The sequence below is a fragment of the Aulonocara stuartgranti genome (assembly GCF_965226115.1).
Source record: "Aulonocara stuartgranti genome assembly, chromosome: 10".
Taxonomy (NCBI): Eukaryota; Metazoa; Chordata; class Actinopteri; order Cichliformes; family Cichlidae; genus Aulonocara; species Aulonocara stuartgranti.
In genome coordinates this window covers 22,704,736-22,722,400 of record NC_138946.1, presented here as the reverse complement: position 1 = coordinate 22,722,400, position 17,665 = coordinate 22,704,736, and the positions used below count along the sequence as shown (strand labels likewise).

At 42.1% G+C, this 17,665-nt stretch overlaps 1 protein-coding gene across 2 annotated transcripts in view; it reads left to right on the top strand.

Moving 5' to 3' along the window:
- Positions 1–17,449, top strand: part of LOC309715536 (cell adhesion molecule DSCAML1-like) — a gene marked incomplete at its 5' end in the record, with an annotated part of 54,146 nt that extends 36,697 nt beyond the window's left edge. Inside the window, 18 exons of one of the 2 annotated variants that reach the window (XM_082548737.1) lie at positions 74–144; positions 441–681; positions 1,623–1,769; positions 2,787–2,942; positions 4,509–4,648; positions 6,798–6,951; positions 7,506–7,623; positions 7,755–7,918; positions 8,012–8,110; positions 8,347–8,535; positions 8,730–9,017; positions 9,132–9,287; positions 9,375–9,405; positions 9,527–9,645; positions 9,750–9,902; positions 10,116–10,316; positions 10,402–10,713; positions 14,346–17,449. In XM_082548737.1, coding sequence (XP_082404863.1) covers positions 74–144; positions 441–681; positions 1,623–1,769; positions 2,787–2,942; positions 4,509–4,648; positions 6,798–6,951; positions 7,506–7,623; positions 7,755–7,918; positions 8,012–8,110; positions 8,347–8,535; positions 8,730–9,017; positions 9,132–9,287; positions 9,375–9,405; positions 9,527–9,645; positions 9,750–9,902; positions 10,116–10,316; positions 10,402–10,713; positions 14,346–14,779 — 3,173 coding nt within the window. In that variant the 3' untranslated portion in view covers positions 14,780–17,449. Of the gene's footprint in view, positions 1–73; positions 145–440; positions 682–1,622; positions 1,809–2,786; positions 2,943–4,508; positions 4,649–6,797; positions 6,952–7,505; positions 7,624–7,754; positions 7,919–8,011; positions 8,111–8,346; positions 8,536–8,729; positions 9,018–9,131; positions 9,288–9,374; positions 9,406–9,526; positions 9,646–9,749; positions 9,903–10,115; positions 10,317–10,401; positions 10,714–14,345 lie in introns of both variants that reach the window. The other variant, XM_082548736.1, reaches the window with a different exon arrangement.
- Between the last annotated feature and the right edge of the window lie 216 nt (positions 17,450–17,665).

Sequence of the window (17,665 nt, the reverse complement as noted above, 5' to 3'; positions counted from 1 at the left end):
GCCTATCTAGTATTTGTTTTTGCTGTCTCTGTATGGAGTAGAGCCATCACTATCTGATATCTTCCATCAACAGCACCTGACGGGCCTCCGATGGATGTAATCCTGCAACCGATGACATCTCAGAGCATACGAGTCACATGGAGGGTAAAATCACTGTTGCTTACGACTTCATTTAAGTATTAAGCCTAGTATAAGTGGAAATAACTAGAAAGCAAACAATGATGGGATATAAAGATATGCTCCATGATTTAAAACAACAAGGTTTCAGTGATGTCACAAACAAATCCAAAATGTTAAGAGACACCTGTGAAATTGTTGGTTACAGAAATGCAAAAATTAACTAACTAAAATTTAGAATTTATCTCGTTTAATTTCTTTTTTTTTTTTTACATATTGCTGTCAAATTTCATAGTAAAACTTTTTTTCTCCAAAACTTTCAGGCTCCAAAAAAGGAGCTGCAAAACGGCGTGATCCGCGGCTACCAGATTGGATACAGAGAGAACGGTCCAGGTAGCAATGGCCAGTATAGTATTGTGGAGATGAAAGCTACGGGGGACAGTGAAGTGTACACCTTAGACAACCTAAAGAAGTTTGCCCAGTATGGGGTGGTGGTCCAAGCCTTCAACAGAGCTGGGACTGGCCCATCCAGTACTGAGATCAATGCTACCACTCTGGAAGATGGTAAGTGGACAGCAAGATGAAGAAAACGAGGAGAAGACTGTGAGATACAATTTAGGAGAGTATGGAAGGAAAAGAGGAGGGACTGTAAGAAAAAAATTTAAACATCCAAAAGGAACACATGAAAATAATAGTCAAATGCAATAACAGGATGAAACACTCATGAATGAACATAACATGCATGTAGAAATGCATGCTCAAACAAAATGTTAGAAATAAATTTGCAGCACATCCCCCATTATTCTTTCCACTTTAATTAGCACCTTCATTAGGCTGGTAGAGAGCGAGAGAGGAACAAGGAACCCCATTACTCTTTAAATGTCTGCCCACTCTACCTCCCTTTTCCCTGGTCTGCCTTCTTTATCTTCCCTTTCTTCCCATGGGTTCCCTTGTCATCCTCCTCACTGGTCCTCTGTCTATTATCCGTGTTTTTATTTCTTATACTTTTTTGGACCCTTCCTGTCTGAGAGGAGAGTAATGACGGGCACTTGGATGATGAAAATTGGCCACGCAGGTAGTCAGAAGCTGCCTCTACAGCTTCAATTAGCTTAAACAAGAACATTGTCTTCCTTTAGATTGTATCCTCCACATTTCAGCTCACACCCTGCTCATCTGCATTTTGACCCCTTTGGTGTAGCTCTTTTACTATTCATGTTGCTCTCTCAGTGCTCTTCCTCCTCTCCATCAACCCCCCTCCACTTCTACTCTCCTCTCTAAAAGCTAGGAATGAACAAGGAGCTATTCAGGACTAATTTGAGCTTGTTTGACTGATTTATTTCAGCGGAGATTTCCTGTGGTTTGTGACATTGAGTTATTATTACTTATCAGTGCTTCGGCTGCCATGCTACGTCGGACCAGATTTCAGTAGAAGCCATTAAAACACTAAGAGTACTCAAATATAGTTTAACAGTGCAGCACTAACACTCACTCTCTATGTTCCCCAGTGCCCAGCGAGCCTCCGCAGAATGTGAGAGCAATCTCTGTGACATCAGATGAGGCAGTGATCACATGGGCAGAGCCTCCACGGCTGACGCTGCACGGTGTGCTGAAAGGCTACCGGGTTGTGTTTTGGTCCCTCTTCCCTGACGGAGGTGGGTGCTGTGGGGGCCAGGCCCAGTGGCCAATGCAGAGTAATTATCACCTATCTCATTCTAAGATTCACCAACCCATCCTCCCACTCACCTACCTTTCTGTCAGTGCTGTGAGTCAGAATGTTTTAATGTGTATCCACACCTTTCTCATAAAGCACTTCCTGGTCCTGTGTGTTTTTGAATTTGTCTGTTTGTCAAATAGATTGTATGTCCAAGATGGAGATATGGCTCAACTTTAGCTTAAGGGCTAGCCTTTGATTTGACAGAAGTGACCACATTTAGATGAGAGGGTGATGCACCCATCCATAGACAGCGGGGGTGCATCACACAGGCACAAATACCTATTTACTACATACAAATAAAACTCTTGGAAAACTAACAGTTAGTTGCACAGCGTGCTATATTATTTGCCAGATAACTGCTCCAGAAGCACCAACACCCCAGACACGATCAACATCATGCACCTAATAATACAAAGCATAAGTCCTAATCACATTTAATTGACTGAGTTATATAAAAAAGATGCCTCTGTAGAGTTCTTATGACTTGCTACAACATCATTTTTATGTAGCATATTGCAAACATGTTTTTTTTTTTCAGCTCTTAAGTTAGTCATTTTAATTTGAAAGTCGCCTTAAGGTATTTGAGTTTTTGGCACTTCTGCACTTATTTTATTTTTCACCCCCAAAGATTTCTGTTAAGTCTGTCATAGTTTCTTAGATTTTTAATAAAACTTGTGATCAGAAAGTCACACAGTATAGCAATGAGTGTCTGTGTGTTGTAGGTCCAATATCTGTGCAACTCTGTTTCCTAAAAAAATATTTACTCCTCCTTTAGACACAATTTTGAAATAGGAAGGTAATTATATTCATGAAAAAAAAAGTAATGGCCACGTATTACATTACCAAATAAATGCAACTGCAAATAAATATATTTTTTAGGAAACAGAGTTGATGTGTGTTGTTACTCCTATCATCACCTACAGCTTCTAAAAAGAGTTTTTCTCCTCTCCCTCAGAATGGGGAGAGATGCAAAACATCACCACCACACGTGAACAGGTGGAACTGCGAGGGCTCGAGAAGTTCACTAACTACAGTGTTCAGGTGCTGGCCTACACACAAGCTGGCGATGGGGTCCGCAGCAATGTCCTCTATATCCAAACCCGAGAGGATCGTGAGTATACAATTCATTTGTTTTTTACATGAAGAAAAGTGTGCAATGTAAGGAGATGGGAAATGGGATAGAGGTAGATTTTAAAAAAGGGAGCTGGTTGTATCTCAAACCCATAACAAAAGCTCATAACAAGCTATGCTGGGAATCTCCATTAGCTGTGCTAATGAGAATTAAGAGGCTTTGAGTCCACAGCTCAGGGCTAAGGGAGGTGTTTCGGGAGGAGGAGGGAGAAGTGATGTCTTAGAGCATATAGCATCCAGGAGTCAGCCATCGGCCTGGGCCTGCATCCTTACCACCAGCCCTCTTGCCATAGGCATAGGGATTAACTCCTTTTGGATTAGAGAGAATTAATTTTGTGCTTACACCATTGGAGGCAGGATTACAGCCAGATCCATGTCTCTTTATAAAGGAGGAGGAGGGGCCTGGGGGGCTGAAGATGGAAAGATACAATGGCGATTGCACAGCCCGTTCTTGGCTGACAAAAAAATAATGAGTGAAAAAATTATAAGAGAAACACCACAGCTGAGGTGTTTGTTTATTTGTGTCTAGACTGCTGTCCTCTTCTGATTGACTCAGTGTTCCATCGTGTATTTTTATAAATGAGACTGTTCACTTAGTAGTGTTCTCTTCCTCATCATCACTTGGGTTGTGCTAGTTCTGCAGCAGACTGTCTTGGCAGACTGTCTGTCTGTGTATCTGTCTGTCTGGAGTCCTGGGCAGATTTTGGGCACCAGATGGGACCTGACTGTCCCATCTCCTACTGGTGCTTTGACATGGGGGTCCAGTTATGATAATGATAGCCTCCTGTGCGCCTCCCTGCTGCCATTGTTACATGATCCCTGTCACTTTTTTTGTCCCTGCTTACTTCGTTTAAAACTTGCATCTCTGCTTTCTGAGTTTTTGTTGTTTTCTTGCCCACTCATGTCCTCTGTAGGGGAAAGAGATCTGAGGGTAGAGAGCATCAGGGGGCCTCACAAAGAAAACAAGAGGAATGGGGGATGGATTTAGAGGGCTGGGTCTTACACTGTGGTAGCCTCCTTCTGTAGAGGCCAGATGAGGCCCACTGTCAGGCACAAGTTATATTTATGGTTTGGTTTGAATAGGGTTGATAGTGTGGACCCAGTACTGTAAGACCAATGAAACAAAAGCATTATTGTTCACCTTTCACAGTATCCAGTGTCCTGATGTGTTTTTGTAAAGTGTGCATGTTTTTTAAGCCCCTTTTGTGCCATTATCTCGTAATCAGAGTATTAAACAGTGTCCAGTGCCAAGCTGAAGTGGCTAGCAGAGGATCAGACACTAATGTCTAATCTGTTTGAGAGTTTTGAGAATGCTGGGTGTCACAGAGTCAGAACTGCTGACCAGTGTCTGAATGAACATATGTCACAGCCATCCCCTCAAAAGGATGTTTTTCAAAGTCCTTCCAGAGCAGCTTAGTACAGGCTAAGACTTCCAATCCGCAAAAAAAAGCCTGTTCACTTTAATAGCTATCCAACACCCAGCATGTGCCTGCACAAACACAAACACACACACGCCATGCTGATGTTGCTATGTCTTTTCTCCTAGTTCCTGGTCCACCGGCTGGCATCAAGGCAGTTCCCTCCTCCTCAACTAGTGTGGTTGTGTCCTGGTTGCCTCCTCTCAAACCAAATGGCATTATCCGCAAGTACACCATCTACTGCTCCAGTCCCGGATCTGGACAGCCAGTAAGTGCCTCCTCTGTGGGTGTGATTCATATAGGGCCAATTTATCTCTGAGGTCCGTGTAAACCAAGTAACTTATTAAATTACCAATGGAAATAATTCATTTGTAAGCGCTGTTATTAAATGAACCTGTATGCATGCATTTGTGTGTGTGTGTGTGTGTGTGTGTGTGTGTGTGTGTGTGTGTGTGTTGCGCATGTCTCTCTTTCACTGTGTTTGCACCATCGCTTTATTTCCTGCCCTCCCAGATGAACAGATGAGGTTGTCTTGGCAACGTGATGAGACGTAGATATGCAAATGAGCCAGAGAACAAGCTCACACATGCACACTGCCGCATCAGAAGCACACACTCACAGAGACATCACATTTCGACATTTTCTATTTATACACATACGTGCAAGCATTTCAATTGTGGTTAGATCATGTGCACACAAACACCAGCACACGGTGAAGTCTGATATCAGGCTAGAATCTCACTTTCTTATTATTCACAAATACTCCTCCCTCTCTGTGCATGAGTGCCATGTAAATGAGCACAGGCAGGGAGGAGAGAGGGAAGGAGGGAGGGGGGTGGAAAGAAGGTTGAGAGAGAAAAAGAAGCACACCATTAGAGGTAGGGAAAGACCGAGGGGAAATGAGAGAAAAAGAGAGGGATGAGGGAAGAGGGAGAGACAGGCAGGGTGGAATGGAGGAGAGAGGAGGGTATCAGTCACATCGAGATGAGAGTGCTTTTGTCCGTCTTTTCATTATCTCCCTGTATCACTCCCTGGATCACCACAACACCGCCACGATGCTGAAGGAATGTTCGAACCCCCTGCACACAAACACACACACACTTATGCACATCCTCCCCTCCCTGTGTCCCTCCATCCAGTCCTCTTCACTGAGCTAGACAGAGAGGGAAAGAAAAAGCAAATGGTGAAAGAACACAGAGATGAACAGATTAAAGAGAGAGAACAGCGGATCATCTTAAGAGACAACAGTCTTTTTGTGCATTGCCATGTATGTGTTTGTGTGGATGCAGGTGAGTGTGTGTTCATTCTCAAAGGTTTGCTTGGAGGAAAAATACATCCAAGCAAACCTTAAATCCAGTGTTGAGTACAGCATTATAAGTAGCTGTAGGTCATTTGCATCAAATTTATTTTGAGTAGTGGGACAAATAGACAGCGCCGCACAAAGGTTTACATTTTCTGTTTTGCCTTTCTTGTGTTGACCTAAAACCTGTGTTCAATTCTGAGCAATCATACTGCTCGCTGTGCATATTTTCTATAGTTTTTGTTTAAAAAAAGACATGGTTTTATGGGTTTTGCCTGAACAAAAAAAAAACAAAAAACAGAGAGAGAGAGAATACCACATACCACATCTGTTTCTCCTTTACAACCAAAACACTCTGCAAAAAGCTTTAACTCCCTCAAAACATTCAAATGATGTCAAGTTGTATACAGCATAAGATCTAGGTTGTTCAGACAATAAATTCACAAGTTGATCTGGGTGGAAATGGAATCCATAAGGAGGTCAGCCATAGCTGAGAAAACCCGGCAAAAATAATGCACAGTATCATCCTTAAATTTTGGGAAAGACAAATAAAGAAAGAGTCAAAAATGCAAGTTGCTGTCAGTGTATCAGAGACAAAACATCTCAGTGGACTCTATGTTTGTGCTTTGGATTTAAGTGATTCGAGAAACAATATATGTATCATTTCTGCCTTTTATCACGAGGCAAACACTGCCAGTGAGGCTAATAAGTTAAAATTTTAAACAAACAGATGACATTGACAGATGTATTTGGCTTTCCCTTTATTTCTCCAAAAAGTATGCTTTTTTGTTGTTTCAAGATACCGACAGTGTTCAAGGAAAATTGCACACCTCCTTTTTCACTGAGCGCATTTTGATGTGTCACAATAGGAAAAGGACAGATGTAAAAAAAAACTGTTTAATCTGTCAACTGCAGGAGCATTAGTTTCAGTTTCCTGGTGTCACGTATGTTATGCTGAAACTTAAACAGAATAGAGCCTAAATTAATGTTATGTTCATCTTAATTTCCTTTGTAGCTTTATAAAATGTAGCACTTTAATCAAGTCCACAAGCTGCCACCACTCCTGTTATATTACTGTTTTATTTGCTAACATGACATTGCGTGCCCTCTGTCCCAGGCTCCCAGTGAGTATGAGGCCAACCCAGAGATGCTCTTCTACCGTATCACGCACCTTACCCGCGGTAAACAATACCTCATCTGGGCTGCAGCTGTGACAACTGCTGGAAGAGGCAACATTAGCGCAAAGGTCACTGTGGAGCCTGCTGGGAAAGGTGGGTCCTCCAGGCATGCCAGTTGTAGAGAAGAAGGGTAAAGGGATTTGTGCAAAGGTTATCAGGGAGAGCGCGGTAAACATGGCTATGAACTGGCAGCATGATCTCCTTTACACAGATCACTTTCATCAGTCTCCCTCCCTCTCGCTCTGTGTACAATCTCTGCTATTGATTGACAGCCGTGGTATTGATTGAGCAGCGGCTGTGTTGCAAGAAACGTTGTTGTTAATTATGTGGTGATGAACAGGGCCTATCCAGTAAAATGACCCTTGGGGAGAGAGATAGCAGGCAAAATCAATAGAAGGGAGGATTTATGGAGAAATGATAGACTCGAGACTAAGAGTTTTGACAGGGGGCTACATTAAAACACTATGGTACAGCTTTTTAATCCCCCAGGAAAAACGATTCAGGCCCACTTAATCATCCAAAAGCAGACACAGAAAGACAAGTTGAAGTATGAATAGAGTCATTTTGGTGTAATGCTTACTATTTGAGTTTAACATCATGTGCTAAAGATGCATGTTGAGTTTTACTGGTTGCATCTTTGTGTGCAGTCCCAGCTAAAATCCTGTCCTTTGGGGGCACTGTGACCACTCCCTGGATGAAGGAAGTACGTCTGCCCTGCAGCTCAGTGGGAGAGCCTACTCCCACAATTAAATGGACCAAAGACAGGTCAGAGCGGTCACTGTATACCCTTAGATATCAGAGATATCATGCACACATGCTGATGCTATTTCTTGTGAGGAAAATTGATTTTTTTAAAACTGCTCTTAATCCTGAATAACCTGTCTGCTCTTTATCAGTGAGGACTCTGCCATTCCTGTGACAGCTGACAGCCAACGGCAGATCTTATCCAATGGTACACTGGTGCTACGCTTAGTCAAAGCAGAGGATTCTGGGTACTACACCTGTACGGCCACTAATACCCTAGGCTTTGACACCATCATAGTAAACCTTGTGGTACAAGGTAAGAAGAAACAGAAAATTTATAAACTTATTTGAGTGAAACAGACACTTCTGTCCTGGTGCTAAGTTATTGTCTGTGTGTGTGTACATCCAGTTCCTCCTGACCAGCCTCGTCTGACTGTCTCCACTACTTCCACCTCCTCCATCACCCTGGCTTGGATTCCTGGGGATAATGGAGGAAGCTCCATCAGGGGTATTTAAATATTGTTGACCTGTTTTTTAAGGGTGCTTCACACTTTTGATGTCATATGTACTTATCCAGTTGTGCAACAAGCTTATGTTTCTAGGTAAAAGGAAGTCAAACCGCAGCTGGCTGTAGCTAATTGTAGCTGATTGTTGCCCCCTGGTGTCCAACAGATGGAGCTGCAGCAAGGATACACCACCATTAGTAGCTGTGTTTGACATAAATGTGTACTGGTGTGCCTGCAGGATTTGTGCTGCAGTATTCTGTGGACAACACAGAGGAATGGAGAGATGTGTTCATCAGCTCCAGCGAGCGTTCCTTCAGGTTGGACAATCTCCGCTGTGGAACTTGGTACAAGGTCAAGTTGGCTGCCAAGAACAGTGTGGGCTCAGGACGTATCAGTGAGATCATTGAGGCAAAGACGCATGGAAGAGGTGAGGGGTCTAGAGAAAAGTGTTGAAGCTGGAATTAAGTCGAAATAAATCTTCTCTTTCTTTACTGTCTGTTCTTGTAGCAGCAGTTACAACTTTCTTCTCAAACATGAAGCCATCAATGCATCACAGATAAATACATCTTAAATTGCTAATTTATGATTATCTTTCTAACCTAGTGTCTTTTCCTTTTCCAGAACCGGTGTTCAACAAGGACCAGCCACTGCTAACGCACATCAACTCCACTCATGCAGGCCTCAACCTTCAGGGTTGGACCAGCGGGGGCTGCCCTATCACTGACCTGATGCTGGACTTTAGGCCCAAAGGTACTTGGGCCTGGCAGAGCCTCAAGGCCAATTCCACAAATCAGCTTTTCCTCAGTGAGCTGCGAGAGGCCACCTGGTACGAGCTCAAAATGAAGGCCTGCAACAGTGCTGGGTGTGGCAACCAGACCTCCCAGTTTGCCACAACTGACTACGATGGGAGTAAGTCTTTCCTAGTTTTTTAGGTCTTGGTGTATCTTTTTCCTCTCATTCATGTTTCTGTTACTGACTCTTGTAAATTTTATCAAATTTTTCTTCTCCTTCTACTCTCATTAGGTACAATCCCTCCCATTAAATCAGCTCGTGGAGAGGGGGACGATGTGAAGAAACTGTTCTCTATCGGCTCTCCTGTCATTCTGGTTACCCTTGGCGTTGCTTTGCTCTTCATTATACGAAAGAAACGCAAGGAGAAGAGGCTCAAACGACTTAGAGGTGGGAAGTAAACTATTTAATATACTAACACAAGTGACAAGCTGAAAAAATATGTCTTAATTATATAATTATACCGTCTTCTCGCAGATGCTAAGAGCCTTGCAGAGATGCTTATCAGGTAAGAGACAGCTTTATTTGTTATGTGTACTGTATAGAATAGCTGTATTTTGCATAAATAAATCACTTACAAGCAATTTCAGGCTTAATATATATGTTTTTGTTTTTTTGTCTCTGTGTAGCAAGAACAATCGAAGCATAGACACTCCAGTGAAGGGTCCTCCTCAAGGACCAAGGCTCCATATTGACATCCCACGTGTCCAGCTCCTCATTGAAGACAAGGAAGGCATCAAACAGATAGGCATGTGACCACACATTGACAGCAACACAGCTGCCATTCATAGAGGGGTTTTTAGAAGCCTCTAAAAGATCTTAGTAACTCGTTTATTTCCTTGCTTGCAACAGGAGAGGACAAGGCAGCAGTGCCGGTGACAGACACAGAGTTCAGCCAGTCAGTGAATCCACAGAACTTCTGTACAGGCGTTTCTCTGCATCACCAAGCCCTTATCCAGAATTCAGGCCCTTTGATTGACATGTCAGACATTCGGCCTGGCACAAGTGAGTTTGTTTTAGGTTCATATTTGTTCTGCTTGTCACAGCTTTCAGTGAAATAGTTTGAGGCTTTAAATATGAGCAACAGATTTGATCTTTTATTGAAGTACATCTCCAATACATTTGAGAAAATATAGACTTATTGACAGCTAATACATGGATACCAAGCATCTTTGATCCTTAGATGTTCTCTGATCCCTGTGACCTCTCTCTTCTCAGACCCAGTGTCACGAAAGAGCATAAAATCAGCCCACAGCTCTAGAAACAGATACTCCAGCCAGTGGACGCTTAGCCGCCCAAGTCAAAGTCAGTCAACAGCCTCTGCACGAACTCTGACGTCTGACTGGCGGACGATGGGCTCTCATGGCATCACAGCCACCGAGAGTGACAGCTACAGTGCCAGCCTCTCACAGGACACAGGTGGGTTAAAATTAAGAAAACTTACTCTCTTGTAACTGAGTAGCTAAGTAAATGGTTGAAAAAAACTACACTTCTTTTCTTTCAGATAAGGGAAGGAACAGCATGGTGTCCACAGAGAGCGCGTCCTCCACCTACGAGGAGCTGGCTAGGGCGTATGAGCACGCCAAGCTGGAGGAGCATCTACAACACGCCAAGTTTACAATCACAGAATGTTTTATCTCTGATAGCTCGTCTGATCAAATGACGACAGGTACCAATGACCCAGCAGACAGCATGACCTCTCTCAGTACACCCTCTGAACCAGGCATCTGCCGCTTCACTGCCTCACCACCCAAACCGCAGGACTACGACCGCGGTAAAAATGTGGCTGTGCCCATTCCCCACCGTGCTAACAAAAGTAAGTATCAGAGCTGAGACCCATGTGGGGACGCTGTTCTTTTGATTTGTTGTTTGTACTTGTTTTACATTCAGTGCACATGTAGAATTACACATAATTACAGTTAGGACACCCATATGTATGTATTGCATGCCCACAATTAAAGACACACAAGGATGAGAGTAACAAAAAGCCACTGGTTGCTAAAACAACAACTAGATTTTTGTCCCAAGCCATTTTGAAATCTACTTCCACATCAGTTCCTCATTTTCATATTATACAGTGGCTTGCAAAAATATTCGGCCCCCTTGATCTTTTCCACATTTTGTCACATTACAGCCACAAACATGAATCAATTTTATTGGAATTTCACGTGAAAGATCAATACAAAGTGGTGTACACGTGAGAAGTGGAACAAAAATCATACATGATTCCAAACATTTTTTACAAATAAATAACTGAAAAGTGGGGTGTGTGTAATTTTTCAGCCCCCTGAGTCACTACTTTGTAGAACCACCTTTTGCTGCAATTCCAGCTGCCAGTCTTTTAGGGTCTGTCTCTAACAGCTTTGCACATCTAGAGACTGAAATTCTTGCCCATTCTTCTTTGCAAAACAGCTCCAGCTCAGTCAGATTAGATGGACAGCGTTTGTGAACAGCAGTTTTCAGATCTTGCCACAGATTCTCGATTGGATTTAGATCTGGACTTTGACTGGGCCAGTCTAACACATGGATATGTTTTGTGTTAAACTATTCCATTGTTGCCCTGGCTTTATGTTTAGGGTCGTTGTCCTGCTGGAAGGTGAACCTCCGCCCCAGTCTCAAGTCTTTTGCAGACTCCAAGAGGTTTTCTTCCAAGATTGCCCTGTATTTGGCTCCATCCATCTTCCCATCAACTCTGACCAGCTTCCCTGTCCCTGCTGAAGAGAAGCACCCCCAGAGCATGATGCTGCCACCACCATACTTGACAGTGGGGATGGTGTGTTCAGAGTGATGTGCAGTGTTAGTTTTCTGCCACACATAACATTTTGCATTTTGGCCAAAAAGTTCCATTTTGGTCTCATCTGACCAGAGCACCTTCTTCCACATGTTTGCTGTGTCCCCCACATGGCTTGTGGCAAACTGCAAACGGGACTTCTTCTGGTTTTCTGTTAACAATGGCTTTCTTCTTGCCACGCTTCCATAAAGGCCAACTCTGTGCAGTGCACGACTAATAGTTGTCCTATGGACAGATTCCCCCACCTGAGCTGTAGATCTCTGCAGCTCATCCAGAGTCACCATGGGCCTCTTGGCTGCATTTCTGATCAGCGCTCTCCTTGTTCGGCCTGTGAGTTTAGGTGGACGGCCTTGTCTTGGTAGGTTTACAGTTGTGCCATACTCCTTCCATTTCTGAATGATCGCTTGAACAGTGCTCCGTGGGATGTTCAAGGCTTGGGAAATCTTTTTGTAGCCTAAGCCTGCTTTAAATTTCTCAATAACTTTCTCCCTGACCTGTTTGGGGTGTTCTTTGGACTTCATGGTGTTGTTGCTCCCAATATTCTCTTAGACAACCTCTGAGGCCGTCACAGAGCAGCTGTATTTGTACTAGAGATGGACCAATCCGATATTACGTATCAGTATCGGTCCGATACTGACGTTAATTACTGGATCGGATATCGGAGGGAAATAAAAAATGTAATCCGATCCATTAAATATCAGAAAAGAACCTCACAAAACTTGCTACATGGCCTAACTCGGCTCATAACCTTAGCACGTTGCAGCAGTATGTGTCACGTGATAGAGCGGCTGTGTGTATTTGTAGCCTTGTTAGCAATCCCGCATTTCATCTCCGAGGAAGTGATCCCAGAGAGAAGTAAAGCAAGTGTGTAAGTTCATCTCTGAATGTTTGTAAAGCATTCCCGCGTTAAGCTTAACAACTGATATATGGAGCCACTGCCTCTTCTCTCTCTCTCCCTCTCCTGCTGCTACTTCAGTCGTGAAACTGATCAATGATCAGCTGATCGGCTTTTCTGTTGCGAGTCCGTCTCTCTTCTTTGTTTTTGGCCCACTTCATGCCAGAAAGAGGAAACCAGCGGCTGAACAACAGCAGCACGTTTAAGCTTGATAAGCTGTTGTTAGAATTTATTTAACATTACTTTCTACACCAGGATCCTTTTCTACGTAGCTGACGGCTGGTAACTGTGCAGGGGCGGGTCTAGCAAAGTTTAGCCAGGGGGGCCGATAGGGCATTAACAGGGAAAAGGGGGCACAAAGACATACTTTTCTTTCTTATTCTCATTTAATATGTCTAGCTTTTAATACATAATTATCTGAATCTTACACCCAAAGTTTTAATCTGATGTAAAATGTATAGAAGTCCATTACTGTATATAGTAACTGTTAAGTCTAATATACCCTAGTAAGCTATAGTACTTTTTCCTTTGGGAAGGGATGATCTGTGCAGTCTGCAGTTCTGTTGAAGAAAGATGTTGAATCTATTTAATTATTCTTCAAAATTAATTGATTTCTGTGCATTTTTTTCACACTGCATCAAATTAAAGTTGATTACGTCGATTAAGCATCATGAGGTGGAGGGTGGTTCCCTATTTTTTGTTTGGTTTTTTTTGCTGGGAGTTTTAGAGCCCTATTGGTTAGGTTGCTTACTCTTTAAAATACCAGAATAGGGAGGCTGGTGCAGGTTTAAGTTTATTAGATTGATCAGTTTTGCTGAACTATGAAATATTTTGGGTGCAGTGTATTTTTTGCATACAGGTATAACAGAATAGCTTTAGTGTTTTGTTTTGTTTTTTAACTTGAGTATGAACTTATACAAAAAGCAGCAAGATATTAAAAAATACGTTTTATTGATTAAAAACACACTATATCGGATTCATATCGGTATCGACAGATATCCAAATTTATGATATCGGTATCGAACATAAAAAAGTGGTATCGTGCCATCTCTAATTTGTACTGACATTAGATTACACACAGGTGCACTGTATTCAGTCATTAGCACTCATCAGGCAATGTCTATGGGCAACTGACTGCACTCAGACCAAAGGGTGCTGAATAATTACGCACACCCCACTTTGCAGTTATTTATTTGTAAAAAATGTTTGGAATCATGTATGATTTTCATTCCACTTCTCACGTGTGCACCACTTTGTATTGGTCTTTCACATGGGGTTCCAATAAAATTGATTCATGTTTGTGGCTGTAATGTGACAAAATGTGGAAAGTTGTGGGGGCCAAATACTTTTGCAAGCCACTGTATCTGACTTTCATATCACTGATGCCTGCTCTGTTCTGTACTTTTGCCATTTGCCTTTCATTAGACACAATGAAGGGCAAAGAGGTGTGATCAGGTCAGAATATTCAGATTGGAAATATTGTAATGGGAATAAAAGGTCTCTGTGTAAAGTTGGCATTTGTATAAACAAAGAAAGGTTTTTATTACACAATGAAGATAAATGTGCAAGCCAATGAATTATTGCTACTCTGGATGATTCAAGGATGAATCAAAAAATATTTAATAGCACTAATAATTGCATGCACGTAACAGACTTGTGATACACAAGCAAAATATCCAACTTGTGTCCGTTATAGGAAGTGGTTATTACTCATATGAATGAATTGTATGGTTTTGTCCTGACTCTTCTGTGGCTTTTTTAGGTGAATTCTGTAACCTACCCCTTTACATGAAGACAGACCCATTTTTCCGCAAGCAAGGGGAGCTGCATGACCCATGCCCAGCAGTGCCGCCGCGAGAAGCGTCGATCCGCAGCTTGACGCAGCGGGCGTATCACACCCAGGGCCGTCACAAGACTCTAGACCCTGCGAAGCAGCAGGCCCAGACACTGGGCCACTCTGGGCTGGGCAGCTTGGGTGCGAGCTCTGGCACTGCCACCTTGCCTCAAAGGACTCTCACCATGCCCAGCTCCAATAATGCAGCAACAGCTTCCACTTCCAGCACGAGCAGCAACCCCACCAACAGTAACAAGGTGGGGGGCTCCAGAGACTCGCTCCTAGAGAGCAGCTCCTCTGCACTGGGGAGGTTGCAGAAACAGAGTGTGGGGGCCTACTCCAAGTCATACACGCTGGTGTAGTCCATTCTTCTGCACAGACTGCTGTCCCACTCCTCAGCCAGCCCCACTCTGGCGCTCTGCGATCTGGGTCTGAATGGGCATGCAACCATTTTTTCTTCAAACCCAATTAATGGTGAACTGCCCAGCATCCTGTCTGATTTACCTTGGGAAAGATGTTCTCCCAGACAGAGACCCAGCTAACCCTACTTTTCATGTTCATGTGGGACTCTTATAAAAGAACTACTAACTCCAACTAACAGTTCCAGCCGGCTGGTGCTCAGCTCCACTCAGCTCCCGCAGGAGCTGCACAGCGAAAAACCAGGAAGCGATTCTGTGGTCATTTTGAAATACTGACTGTAACCGAGGAGCTAAAACCTCTGTGTTTATGAATATGAAGACTACCATAGCCAGTATGAAGCTGTGTGGCCATCCTGTCTCATACACACACACACACACACACACACACACACACACACACACACACACACACACACACACACACACACACACTGTCCTCCATAGTTTGAGTATTATTGTCAATTTGCAAGCCTTCCGATTAAGTTCCCTCTTCTTACTGTATCTTTCACCCTCTTTGTGTCTCTTAAAGCCCCATAATGCTATTGGCAGATTCTATAATGTTGATTCCCAAAAGTAATGATTCAGGTTCCCTTCCAAGAAGATTTTAGTCACATTAGCATCCTCCACACATCACTCTGCAGCTGAACATTGTCTAACTTAAACAAATCATGACAACCCAAATGAACCAGCTATAATTTCTCACATTACAAATACAGAATATTTGGTATTATAAAGAATTTACATATATATTTCTATGTAGGTATATTATTGACATTTAAGTGAAATTATGACAAAGTATAAATTTTACATACTACAATAGTGTAGTATTATATACAGCAATTTAATGTTAATGTCAAATTTTAAGAACGAGACAATCGCTCAATCATGAAATTTTAAAAAGAGGAATTAAAAAAAATGAAGGTTCGACTAAAGAGAGAAAATGTTTAGTATATATACAGGATGTTTTGTATGTTACTGTATGTAGGGTGACTAGAAGAAGGGTGTTTTGCTTACGTTTGGACAGAGAGGGATGCTTTCCTATCCGCACGGTGTCATGGGAGAAGTGAGACAGTGCAGCAGAACACGACATCCTTGGATCGCAATGCCTCCTTGGTTGTTTGGTGAAAACAATCATGACACAAGGCCTTCCAGGATTTCTGTAATAATATAAGTCTACCCATGAGGATATAGGCTCCTTGACTTTTTATTAAGCGTGTCAGTAGCCTGAGTGGCTGGTAAATACAATAACATTCAGAAACCAAATCAGTGTCTCAGAGGATCCCCGAGTAAGTTTTATGCTGGGAGAAGGTTTGCTGCAAAGTGGTCACAGACTTTTAGTTATTATAGAGTATTAAGGCTTCTATTTGTGGCACGGGCGGCAGAGATTGACAGTCACGGATAGAGCATCCTGCCAACTTCTCCGTCAGCCGTGCCACACAGCTAGGCTTTGCTCTTCGTAGATTAAAAAGACAGCTAGCTGAAGGAGTCCCAGTCATGATGTGAATGAAGTAAGATAATTTAATGTCGAGAGATGTTATATGTCAGGGAGTTCAGTTTTGAAAATTATATGATCGATATCATTGTTGTTGTCCAGTTTTAAGTACTGTAAACGCCACACTTTCTTCATCTCGATGCCCCTCCATTTTTTTGCACTAACGTGCATTCACACAAGAAAATAATGGATCGATTGTTTTAAGCATTTACAAAGCAGCGGTTTTGTGGTTTTATATTTATTCATCCATTTGCTTTGTTTGCTTGTTTGTTTGTTTAGGGGGAGGGGAATCTGTTCTTCGGTTGATTTTCACGTTTTGATTTTCCGTTCAACTTGTTTGGTCTAAATTTTTTGGTACCAGAGGCCAAACGGTACAAAGCTATGTGGCCTGTGGCTAAAACTAGTTCAGCCAAGTGAAAATCAGGGACTCATAGCTCTTTTGGTCACACAAACTACTGTTGTATTGTGTATATACTGGACAGGAGTCTGTCTGTAAACCTGAATCGTTCAGGCTCCTGTCATTTAAACCCCATTCAGATAAATTTAAGTAAAAAAAAATTCAACACCCTATTCATACAAGATCCATCATCTCTACCTTTGTCAGTGTTGTTTATAGATTAAGTCTTGTACATATACACAGTTTTGTATGAAGAGCTATTTTTTCGTCAGAATAAATCAGGGGACACATCAGGGTTGAATGCCCCAGTTTCAAAATTGAAATAGTATTAAGAAAAAAGTATTTTACTTCTGAAATGGGCAAAAAAACAACAACATTTTTTCTTTCCCTTTACGTTTTTTGATACTAATTTGTTGAATTTTTATTCTTTTTTTAAAGTCTTTTGATGTTGTCATTTGTCCTTTTTCCTTTTTTTTAATTAGCATTATTTTATATTTTGTTCATCCTCAAATTAAGTCATTGCATGCTTGCTAAAAGGGAAAAATTGAAGGGAAAAAGTGTATGAAAATCCAAACTTAAAAAAAAAATGTTGAGGGTATCCCAAACATTTGTTTGAGTTGCTTGTTACAGCAATTGCTTGTGTTCAAAGGTACATTTTCTATGAAAAGAAAGCAAAAACTAAAAAGATCATTTAACACCTTGTGCAATAAAGCTATCTTTCATATGTCACGGCTTCTGTCATTATCTAGAGGTCTGTTTGTATGTCTTGTGAAAATGTCTGGACCTACACACGCATGGAGTTTACAGCCAAACCAGTGTTCATGAACATATATATATATATATATAAATATATACATATAGTAAATGAGCTGCCACGTGAATGAAAAAGTCTTGAAAAGTTACATAATTGTGGTAATCCGTGGCAGACTGACATCATACA